The 12,316-nt window shown below is 39.7% G+C and overlaps 1 protein-coding gene across 2 annotated transcripts in view; it reads right to left on the reverse strand.

Moving 5' to 3' along the window:
- Positions 1-6,799: 6,799 nt before the first annotated feature.
- alcama (activated leukocyte cell adhesion molecule a) overlaps positions 6,800-12,316 on the reverse strand; it is a 42,230-nt gene continuing 36,713 nt past the window's right edge. Inside the window, exons 13-16 of one of the 2 annotated variants that reach the window (XM_026371930.1) lie at positions 11,083-11,109; positions 10,120-10,234; positions 9,607-9,721; positions 6,800-8,711 (exon numbers count right to left, since the gene is read on the reverse strand). In XM_026371930.1, coding sequence (XP_026227715.1) covers positions 9,637-9,721; positions 10,120-10,234; positions 11,083-11,109 — 227 coding nt within the window. In that variant the 3' untranslated portion in view covers positions 6,800-8,711; positions 9,607-9,636. Of the gene's footprint in view, positions 8,715-9,606; positions 9,722-10,119; positions 10,235-11,082; positions 11,110-12,316 lie in introns of both variants that reach the window. The other variant, XM_026371929.1, reaches the window with a different exon arrangement.

Consider the following 12,316-nt stretch of genomic DNA (forward strand, 5'->3'; position numbering starts at 1 on the left):
CTTTGTTTTATTCTTATTGTGTGTGTGTGTGTGTGTGTGTGTGTGTGTGTGTGTGTGTGTGTGTGTGTGTGTGTGTGTGTGTTTGAGACTGAGGTTTCTAGTGAGTCAACAGGCAGCAGAAATAGCGCAGTGTTCCCAGTAATTATGACTTGAGGGAGCTTCAGTGTAGCTGCAAACTACTGAAGTCAGATCAGTCGACAGCTGTGTGACAACAGATGGATGTGATTTAATTTAGGAATACTAAATTTAATTGGAAGCTCTTAAAACAAGTGAGAGTGTCCTTCAGGTCTGGGGAATAGTAAAGCCAGTCCATAGCATCAATGCCTTCATCATGCAAGAAGCTGACACACTCCAGCCACATGAGGCCTTAGCATTGTTGTGCATAAGATGGAATCTGGAGGAGATCTTCTGGTATCTCCTCTATGCTCTTGACACTGTGCTGGGAGTCAGAGCAAATCCTGGATGAGCTGCACTACCTGAGGAACTTCTATGGATTGCAGACACCACCTCATGCTACCTCTAGGTGAGGGCACTGGCAAAGTGCAAAAGTGAAAAATCAGCCAGAAATGACGAGGACAGGGAAATGATCTGTGGCCACCACCTGCAGAACCATTCCTTTATAGAGGGTGTCTCCCTCTAATTTTCACCTGTTGTCTGTTTCATTTGCACAACAGCAGTACAGTTTACAGTCATGTCGCACATGTTTAAGTATCTGATTAGTTACAAAGACTTTCATTAGCAAATAAATTCAACTTATGCAAAGAGTTAATCAGGGCTGACTCTTCATCATGACCTCTAGGGTTCTGTTATCTAGTTTAACCTCACTCATACATACAATTAACTAGCAGCACATCCTCCAAAATGATGTTGGATTTTGCATAATGCTTGTTCATTAATCTTCTCTGGCCCCCTCCCAATGAGACGAGGTGACATAACCTACAGCAGGTTATGGTCACTGAACCGCTGGATGTCCAGGTGGTGCTCCGAAAACAACGTGGGCTTCATAGATAATTGGAGGACCTTTGAGGGCAAACCTGGCCTGTTAGGGCGGGACGGTGTCCATCCCACTCGGGAAGGTGCTGCTCTCATTTCTTGCAGTATAGCTCATAGTCTAAGATCAGGCCTAGCTAGTCGCTGACTACCCAGAGTCCAGGCCAGGGAGCAGACAAACAGGCTAAACCAAGTGTCTGCTAGCTGCACAGAGTCGTCACTCAGGGTTCAACATATTGAGACTGTGTCTGTTCCTCGAGCTAAACAAAAAGCTAGAAAAACCCAGAAAGTATGTTTTAATAATTTAATTAACATACAGACCTCAAATTCAGAGCACACTGATTGTGCAGCCAGCACCTCTGATCTGAAGTTAGGACTGTTAAATATTAGATCTCTTACATCTAAAGCTCTTACTGTTAATGAAACTATCACAGATCAGGAGTTTGATATACTCTGTTTAACAGAAACCTGGATTAAACAGGACGAGTATGTAGCTTTAAATGAAGTAACTCCTCCTGGATACGGCTACATTCACCAGCCTCGTCTGACTGGTAGAGGAGGAGGTGTCGCAGTTATTTATAATGATAAACTGACTATCCTACAAAAGCATGTACACAAATTTAAAGCTTTTGAATGTCTCTATAGTAACATAACAAGTATAGATACAAATATAAAGTCTGCTCAGCCGATCCCGCTAATTATCATTTACAGACCCCCAGGGCCCTACTCTGAATTTCTTTGTGAATTTGTAGATTTCCTTTCTAACCTAGTTGTTTCTGTAGACAAAGCGTTAATTGCTGGAGATTTTAATATTCACTTTGAGAATCCAGAAGACCCTCTGAGAACAGCATTTATGTCCATATTGGACTCGCTAGGAGTAGATCAGTGTGTAGTAGGACCCACTCATAAAGCGGGTCATACCTTAGATTTAATAATATCATTCGGTTTAAGTATAAGAAATTTACTTACACTCCCACTGTCTGAAGTTATCTCAGACCACTATATTGTTTCAACTACAGTGTGTCATATTAACAATGTATACTCAGCGCCGCGCTATCGCATTAAACGTACATTTACATCAACTTCCACACAGAGCTTTATTAGTTATCTTCCAGAGTTATCAACTTTGATTGGATCACCGTCTGACACCACAGAACTAGACCAGGCGACTGAATATCTCGAGTCGTCATTATGTTATACCTTAGATAATGTAGCTCCAGTTAAAAGAAAAGTCATCAGAGATAAGAAACTTGCTCCTTGGTATAACGATGACACGCGCGCCTTAAAACAAACTGCTCGAAAGTTAGAACGTAAATGGCGCCAAACTAAATTGTTAGTATTTCAGATAGCAGTGAAGGAGAGCATCCTGAACTACAAAAAAACTCTTAGTGCAGCTAGATCAACATATCTCTCCACTCTCATAGAAAACAACAAAAACAACCCTAGATTTTTATTTAATACAGTAGCCAAATTAACTAGAAAGAAAACTACTGCAGATATCTCCACAACAACGTTGTGCAGTAGTGAGGACTTCATGAACTTTTTCAATAACAAAATTGTAAATATAAGGCAGAAAATTCAAGCTTTAAAACCAGACAATTTAGTTGACGCAGGTGACGAGCTAACCTCAGCAGATCAGTACCTAGATTACTTTACTCCTCTTGAAGAGAATGAACTAATTTCACTCATCTCTTCTGCAAAATCTTCAACCTGTACATTAGACCCTATACCGACACACTTTCTAAAACAGATAGTGCCAGAAATAATAGAACCCCTGCTGACAATCATAAATTCCTCACTCAGCTGTGGGTATGTCCCAAAGTGTTTTAAATTAGCAGTTATTAAACCGCTAATTAAGAAACCTGATCTCGACCCCTGTCAGCTGTCCAATTACAGGCCGATATCAAACCTCCCCTTTATCTCTAAGACTCTCGAAAAGATACTAGCTGGGCAGCTATCCTCGTATCTTCATAGAAATAACATACATGAACTCTATCAGTCAGGATTTAGGCCTCATCACAGCACAGAGACGGCCCTTGTTAAAGTAGTAAATGACCTCCTATTGGCCGCTGATCAGGGTAGTGTCTCTATGCTTGTGCTACTCGATCTCAGTGCAGCTTTCGACACCATTGACTATAGTATTCTCCTTCACAGACTAGAAAATGTTGTTGGAATTAGGGGAACGGCCCTCTCCTGGCTTAGGTCCTATTTGACTGATCGTTATCAGTATGTAGATCTAAATGGCGATTACTCCACATGCTCTCCAGTGGAGTTTGGTGTTCCACAGGGTTCAGTTTTAGGCCCCCTGCTTTTTTCCCTCTACATGCTTCCTCTGGGCAACATTATCCGTAAACATGGTATTAACTTTCATTGTTATGCTGACGACACACAGTTATATGTTTCATCAAAACCAGATGAGATCAAACAGCTTAATAAAGTTGAGCAATGTGTAAAGGATATACGAGACTGGATGCAAATTAACTTCCTTCTGCTAAATCCTGATAAGACAGAAGTACTAGTTATAGGATCATCTGCAGCTAGAAGCAAGATGTTAGACCACACCGTAACTCTAGATGGCCTTTCCGTTACATCTAGTGCAACAGTCAAAGACCTTGGTGTGATTCTAGATTCCAGTCTTTCATTTGAAGCTCATGTAGATAATATCACCAGGACAGCTTTCTTTCACCTCAGAAATATTGCCAAGATAAGGAATATTTTGTCACTAAATGATGCAGAAAAATTAGTCCATGCTTTCATCACCTCTAGGTTGGACTACTGTAATGCCTTACTGTCTGGCTGTTCAACCAGGTGCATAAACAAGCTTCAGTTAGTTCCGAATGCAGCAGCGAGAGTCCTCACTCGAACCAGAAGATACGATCACATCTCGCCTATCTTATCTACACTTCATTGGCTCCCCGTGAAATTTCGCATTGATTTTAAAATACTACTTTTGACATTTAAAGCATTAAATGGTCTCGCGCCGCAGTATCTAAGTGAACTGCTAGTGTCTTATGATCCACCCCGCCTACTTCGCTCAAAGGATGCTGGCTGCCTGTCAGTACCTCGTATCCTAAAAACTACAGCTGGGGGCAGAGCTTTTTCTTACAAAGCCCCAAAGTTATGGAATAGCCTTCCAAATAGCGTTCGGGACTCAGACACAGTCTCAGTGTTTAAGTCTAGGCTGAAAACCTACCTATTTAGTCAAGCATTTGAGTAAATAGATCTGGGAAGGACTCATGGACGTAGAGCATTATGGTGAGCTGGTATGTTTAGATGCTGTCTTCCCAACTCTCACTGATCACTCGGGTTTGTTGATGGTGAAGTGTTTGGTTGCTCTACATCCCAGTGCGCCCTCATGTCTGTGTTTCCTTCTGAACCCACCCTTTTAGTTAGGCTGTCATAATTAGTCCTGCCGGAGTCCCTGCTGCACTACACTAAATATACATTCACCTCAAACTTTATCTGACTGTGAATACAACTAACTGCCATCTCTCCTCTTCTCTCTCTTTCCCTCTCCCTCTCTCTTTTCCCTCTTCCTGTCTCTCTGTCGAGCTACACGTCATTCCACCCTTTGCCCTCTGGACCTGTCTGACTCGTCCTGATGCCCAACTTCTGGCTGGAGATCTCGTCGCCTGGATCCACCGTTTGCCCTTTGGGATGCGTTTGGAGACTGGATTGGTCACAAGCTACTATGATGTCGGTCCCGGCCTCGGCGGACGTCGGAAGCTGTTTCTTGGAGGTCTCGACTCAACGCTCGATAGTCAAGGAATGGAACAAGTCTGCCCGCAATAACTAACTGGACTCCACATTAACTTAAAGACATTAACTGTTATACTGGACTGCCTGCTGCCTACACAGCATGTGTATGAGGATGGGTTCCCTGTTGAGTCTGGTTCCTCTCAAGGTTTCTTCCTGTTGCCTTCTCAGGGAGTTTTTCCTTGCCACCGTCACCCTCAGCTTGCTCATCAGGGACAATCAGATTATTATGACTCATACACATACACTGTTCATGTACTGTTCTTTGGTTGTGTAAAGCTGCTTTGTGACAATGTCAATTGTAAAAAGCGCTCTACAAATAAAATTGAATTGAATTGAATTGAATTGTTCAAAGCTTCAGCATCCAGCTGTATAAAGAAATGACTGCACCTTGAAAAATGACATATAGTGTATGTCAAACTTGTGACTTGTTTTAAACTGTACAGACGTCAGAGAGTAATAAGAGAATAAGGAACATAGCAGTGGTCCCAGAGTTTTCATCCCTCCGTCATTTTTTTTTAATCGCTTGTCCTGTTCAAGATCACGGGAGTGCTGATGCCTATCCCAACTGTCACGAGAGACGGGGTACACCCTGAACAGATCGCAAGTCTAGCACAGGGATGAGAGATAGACATTAACACTCACATTCACACCTATTGTAACATAACATGCATATGTTCTGATGGTGGGAAGAATTAATTAAAATATGCAACATCACCAGCCTCATTTTTTCTTAAATCAACTATTACATATCTGCAGTGTACTGGGTGTCAATCACACTATATCTTGTTGTCATCCACGTTCCTACATATCAACAAATATGTTCATGGTCTATGTGAATGTTTCTAGAAGAGATTAATTTTTTCCACTTACAACCATCTCCTTCTTCTCTGCTACACTGTACATTGCACTGTGGCACACGTCACTCAGCAGGAGTGGAATGAATGCTGCACATTTAGCTAATGCAAATGTTGGGACTGAAAAGCCAATGCCAATTATGGAAGTAGTTTTATTTTAACCTCAGGGAGCCAAACTGATTCATTCAGGGAATTCGTGTGATCAAAATAATTCTCCTGGGTGTTCCTGTGTTTCTCGTCTCAGAGTCTTTTTTTACACACATTGGATGCTGGACATGAGATTTCCTGGAAAACAAATCTGTAAACATAGATTACGGGGGCATCAAGAAATCATTGAATGTCTGAGCCAGTAGGAAGCTGAAACAACAGAGATGAGCATCATCTTCTCCCACACACCTCTCGATTGTCCTCCTTTCACTCATTTCTCCAGGGCTGGAGTGGCACAAACACTGATCACACAGAGCAGAAAAGGGGTTCGGGTCTCCCAGTACGTCTCAGCCAAGGAGATCCTTGGAGGCTAACTTGTTCAGTTGGCCTCCAAGTATCAAGCATGTGACCTAGAGTCACTGTTTTTCTGCTGTGACAGAGGCAAAAGGTTGGGCAACATCTGTGGTAGTTCTGGCTGCATGCCTGCTGTGGCTGGACAGGACAAAGGTTTCTGTTTTTAGGTTGTGATGTTGTCTGTTGTGGTGAGGACAGAGAATTACAGTTCCAAGTGCTGCATGTGGAGTTCTTTAATTAGTCATTACTTTTCTTAACCACTACATAGATCATACACTCATCTGTTCTAAAGCATCCACCAAATCCCCCCGAAACAAATTATTACAAGTCTGTACCCAAATTTCAAAAGCTCTAAACCATACAGAAGTGTTGCCATAGCAGTAAGCCAGAATGAATGGGAGTAAAATAAGTCTTTGGTAATGTATTTTTCTTCAGCTGCAGCTTGTGGAAAAAGTGAAAATGATTCAACACATGTGATGTAACGTACTGAGACCGCCTCCATACTTGTCTTTGCTGGGTTGTTACAGCTAAAACTAATGTTTCCAGTAGCACATGAGCACCAACCACACTGTTGAGTGACTGACACACTTCCCAATATCACCAATTCAATACCTCCTTAATTATTCAATACCACAGTCAAAACTACATGGAGCAGCTTTCAGTTATGTATCAGAGCAGATACAGGTGGATTCATATTAAGCAACAGCAGTACGTCAATTTATTAAGAACAACTTAGGCTGAACATCTTTTTCTCAAAATGTACACTTTATTGTCAAGAGTACAAAAACAAAAGTCTGTATTTACAACACTGCTATGGCCTCATCTTACCCTCTTTGGTTTCACTGCTGACCTGATTATTTAAAGAGCAACAAAAGGCATGAGAACAAATGGTGACTGGGTGCTTCAAAATTCTGACCTATCGCTTTCATGGCACATACTGTAGTTTTGAACCTATCTGGGTGGAGATGTGTGCTACTATGGTAACATACATTCTCCACCGTGTTTCAAAGATGCCAAATGATGTGTGGTTCATATTCACGTTGATCAATAACTAATATGTTTTCAGGAAGCTGATATACAAATGTCAGCTAAAAATACTGATTAATCATCATGAATACTGATTCATGATGTCAGGTGATGAAAAACATTGCAGAATTCAAATTTAAGTGGACAATATGAGTTATAAATGTAAATTTTGACACATGATGTGAGCAACTGTGTACTAACTCAACTATTAAATGAAAGAGACATGTAAAGAAGAAGTATGATTCCTCTCCAACTGTCTTATTAACAGCTTCTTACTGATGAGTCACTCAAGTGTTGCATTGTGAACCAGAACATGAACCAGAAATATGTAAACTCAGCATGCCACCGACATTTTGTACCTAATCTGTCTGTATCAGTCATCATCTTAAGTTTGGGTTATCCTTCATACTACTGAGAGAACAGAACATTAATAATAATAACACAATGATAATGATACAGCAGAGAATGAGGGCAGATACTGACTGCAGCGTCCTTACTCTGATGGAACTCTCATACCACACAGTACCCTTTCAACAATTGATGGTTTTCCATCCAAGTGTATAAAAACAATCCTGCATGCAGCACAGCCATCAAGGGAGGCAAAATATAAATACAACAAAAACACACAAAAAAATCCAACATTCAAACCTGGCATGAGTAAAGCTCTTCTAAAAAGAAAATATGAGAGGCAATAAATTGAATCTACTCCACAGCCACAATCCCTACCTTTAGAGTCTTAAGAGCACGTAGAAGGACTGTAGAGCAAACACAAAGACAACAATGTAGTGTATGAAGCTAAGTCATGGGTGAACACATTCATTTTAGCAAAAAAGAGAAGCAGTATGGCAAAAACATCCTCTTGCATTGCAAAGTTAAACTCTTCAGATGACGTCTTGCCTTTTTCATAAAAAAATCTTTTATTTATTATATTGTTCTTCTTGAGACTAACTACTGCTATGATGAAACAGCTGAAGAGGGAAAATGTCTATTAATTAGCGGTTGATTGTGTCATAATGCTTCATTTGCTATGATGCTCATTTTACATGTTTTTTGAAATAATTAGATAGATGATCATTTGCCAGTGTTTAAAACCCAGAGAACTTTAGTCAGGAGGTCAGAAGGTGTTGAGGTTTCAGAAGGGTTATACAGCAGTGAAGTGTCTGTTTCTCCGAGCACAGCCAAACAAAAGCTTTTACACATAGTGCACAAAAAATAAAAGAATCACTGGCATGCTCAGTCAAGGCCACGCATAATTAGGATTTGTTATACAGGACTTAATAGGAGTACAGGGATTTTACATTCTTTGAAGAAATTCAACAACACAATAAAAAATGTAAAGGAGAAAGTAAGTGGCAAAGGACCCCACCACACCGCAATGGAATCAAAACATAACAGAGAGCATTCACCAGGAACACAAAATGACACAGTAACACGAGGAAGCCTCTACGGTGGGGTGGAACAGCAGGCAGTGAGCAGGACTTGAAAATGACTCCGACTGTTGCTGTAGATGTGGAGCCTGGTGGAGCATATCAGCAGCCAAACTGGAGGGTGTGTTGGATGTTGCAGGACTGCGTTGAACTGCTTCTTCAGCACAAACCAAAAATGCAGAAAACAAGCAGAAATTCTAATTTATCATATTTGTAAATTATCATTCCAGTTTACAATGACAATCTGGATCTCACTTCTTTAGTAGTGGCCTTTTACTAATCAAATGAATAGCTGACAACTACAGGGCACACACTGATCTATCAACAATGACTATGGGCATGACTTAGTGTTGCATATGTAGCATGCATACATGGCAATGTTAGCATACTATTTGCTAGTTAGAACTAAACACCAAACATAGCTGAAATTCAGTGTTATAGCTCTTGTTTGGTTTTCAACATAATTCTATAAATAGTTATATTCTGTAAGGTCGTATCTTCGGTCGTATCATCATCTCAAGGCACTTTACAGTGTAAAGTGCCTTGAGATGACTTTTGTTGTGATTTGGTGCTATATAATTAAACTGAATTGAAGGGAAATATAATAAAAAGAAACTAAAATTCAGATTTTCTGATGATGGTCCGAGACAAAGAGTCTGAGACACAATTAATCCTAATGTAAAGGAAGCTTGTTTCCTAGGTGACCAGCCACAAAGGTGAGCCCACCTGACGTATGAATACGAACACTCTTCATTATGCAGGAATGTCTGGGGTTACAGTTAAAACAGGAAGCCAGCCTGTAATCTCTACTAAATGTTTAAAGGCTGGTTAATTAATCATTCTAGTCTTCTTTCCAAACAAGTTTGTTCTTTAGAACAGATTTTAGCAATCAGTTAGCTGAGTACTAATAAAAACCTACAAAAAACCTACCAAAGTAAGACAAACTGTCATAAACTGGAATTTGAATTTAAAGATTACATAGTGTCATGCACAGTAAGTTTAATATTAGACCACAGCTTGTGTTTATGTGTAAACAGGACACTTCTTACCTCTTTCACACTGTACAGCTCAAGCGCTTTTTAAACAGCGTGATTGTTCTCCTCTAGCTTCTTGCTTTCTTCAGATGTTCCCGTCTCTTTCTCTCCGGTTTTCCAGCTTCCTTGCCTGGGGTGAATACATAGCAAAAGTGTGATGCACTTGTGCAACAGAATGACCCGCTCACCCTGCTTCACACAGTACAGTACTGCATATATATATATATATATATATATATATATATATATATAGCACCTCAGTACTAGTACAGTCATTTTATGGCAGAAATAATTGTTCACTCTATTGTCAGAGTTAAAGAAGCTGGAATCCTGATCACGCTACTGCGGATTATGGTACTGCTGTATTTCTAATTCACTCTCCAGGCTATAAATTCTAGTTGCAATCTGTGTAGAGAATGCAATCTAGGCTAGCACGACAGTGCCACCAAGACCTGCACAGGGATTTGAAATTTAAATATAAAATGCAAATGTACACACCAGTGTAAACTTGAGTGTGTGCTTCTATACCTGGTATTCTTCATGTAGAGCCAGTAGATGAGTCCCACTATGGCAGCTGCTACGATGAGCCCCACCACGACACCTACTATTAATTTCGACTGGTCCTCTGAATCCCCCTGAGAGTCTGAAAACAGACAGCAGCGCTCTTTGTCAGCGGTACACAAACACAGGTGCACACACACACACACACATGCATTGGTTTAGGTAATAGAAAACTACACTGCAGCACACATTGTAAAACATGTGGCTTGTGTGTTCCTTTACTAGAACAGGAGACATACTTCAGTGTCTCTGCTACAGTAACTACTTTGAAACACTGTTCCCTTCGTACATTTACCAATCATTCATATCCATCTACTGGATACTCTATCACTCTCCACTGCTGTAACTGCTGAATGAAACTGTGTGACCCTAAAAAAAACAGCTGGTGTGTCTAAACCTTCACTGCTATATGACTAGTATAATAAAGGGCTTCAGTTACTTGTTTTGTCGAAAGAAGTTAAAAATGGGAGGTATTGAGTTGAGTTGAATCATTAAAATGTACTGTGTAGTGTTTTATTACTAGCATAGATACAATATACAGTAGAATTAATAGTAGGCCATAAGCCAAACTGTATTTTTATCAGTTTATCAGGGACACATGAATAGGCCTCTTGAGTATTTACATTTATCAAAACTATGGAGACTCCTATAATCATAAGCTACTTCCCATAATCACTCTCATTTGAGTGAGTGATTGTGATGATAATGAAGATGGAAAATCTGAAATGGAAGTGCACATTCATCGCAGTATTGTCTTCAAATGAAATTATGAATATGGGTCAGTTTATAAATGAAGAGAAAGAGTTTTCTGGGTGCATACTCTGCCACAATTCCAGGTTTGATTGGTTTTGTTTTTAAGAAAAGCATCAACACAATATCCTGTCAGAATAAAGGTCTAAAAATAAAATATAATGGTAGATCAAATCTTACCTTTTTTCTCATTTTCCTCCTTAAAAACTGAAATCAAACATAACATTAAATTAGAACTAAAAAAAAAAAGTCATTCAAACAAAGACATGTCTGTGTATAAAACCATGCTGTCTGCTTATAGGCCTAAAGCAAACATAAACTCTGCATTGATTCCTACAGGTACTGCCTCTGAAGTCTAATCAAATGTTTTTTTGTTTTTTAATTGGGTCTTAAAAGCTGTAGCTTGTAAACAACATTGCCGACTAAAAGTAAAAATGCTTGCAGAGCATTTTCCAGGCAGTGGCAGAGAAGAAAAGGCTGGACAGTTATAGCACCCCAACAAATAGCCAAACCCTGGAAACAGTGGAGGAGGAGACACAAAGGGAAGGAGGAATATGACAGAAAACAAGAATGAAGAGTAACAGCAATGGCACAGCATATATGCATGGAATGGAACGATAGTGACGCAACATTCAGTCCAGGTCTTTCGTTACATTTGGTTTGGTTTCTTTGTTTTAACTCCAGTATCCATAGTTTAAATTGAGAAATCTGTGTAACTGACGTGCCTGTACACTTTTACTGTAAACACAACTTTTACATAAGCAGCAGCCTAAAACTAGGTTGACAAATTGTACAAAATGTTACAAAGTAAGTGTTGGTAAACCCGAGATGCGTTTTTAATCTTTCTTTTCCTCAGTATATTTAGCTTTATTAACAATTATTTTAAAAAAGAAATGTAATCTATGCACATCTTATTATTATACTGCATTATACAGTATTTATAAAAACACTATTATATGTATTCATACCTCTGACCCACTTTCACTGTGGTGGTCACTAAAGTTTTATTGTATCTTCTACGTTGACCATAAAAAATATGATGGCTCTCATCCAAAGGTTTTGAGTCAGTGCTTGGTTTAGTCTTGTTTGTTGCAGAACCAAAATTAAAGTGTTAAACTGAACAGTCATTATTAATATGAGGCTCCAGGAATCAAACTGCAGCTGAAAAGACACCAGCAGCTTGTTTTCCTATATGGCTGAGTTACAGCATAACTGACGTTTAGATTGTGAATACTGTTATTGGCTGAGAAAAGCTGTCAGTCAACAGCACATTCCAGGAGAGGAGAAAGGCTACATCCAGAGTTTAAATTAAATTTAAGGAACCAGAGTCTGCCTCTGTTTTCAGGCAATCCTGTCTAAATACCTAATATATTCATTTTGTACAATTGGGAAAATAAAGCTAACTAATCAGCTT

This window comes from Anabas testudineus, chromosome 14 (genome assembly GCF_900324465.2).
Source record: "Anabas testudineus chromosome 14, fAnaTes1.2, whole genome shotgun sequence".
Lineage (NCBI taxonomy): Eukaryota > Metazoa > Chordata > Actinopteri > Anabantiformes > Anabantidae > Anabas > Anabas testudineus.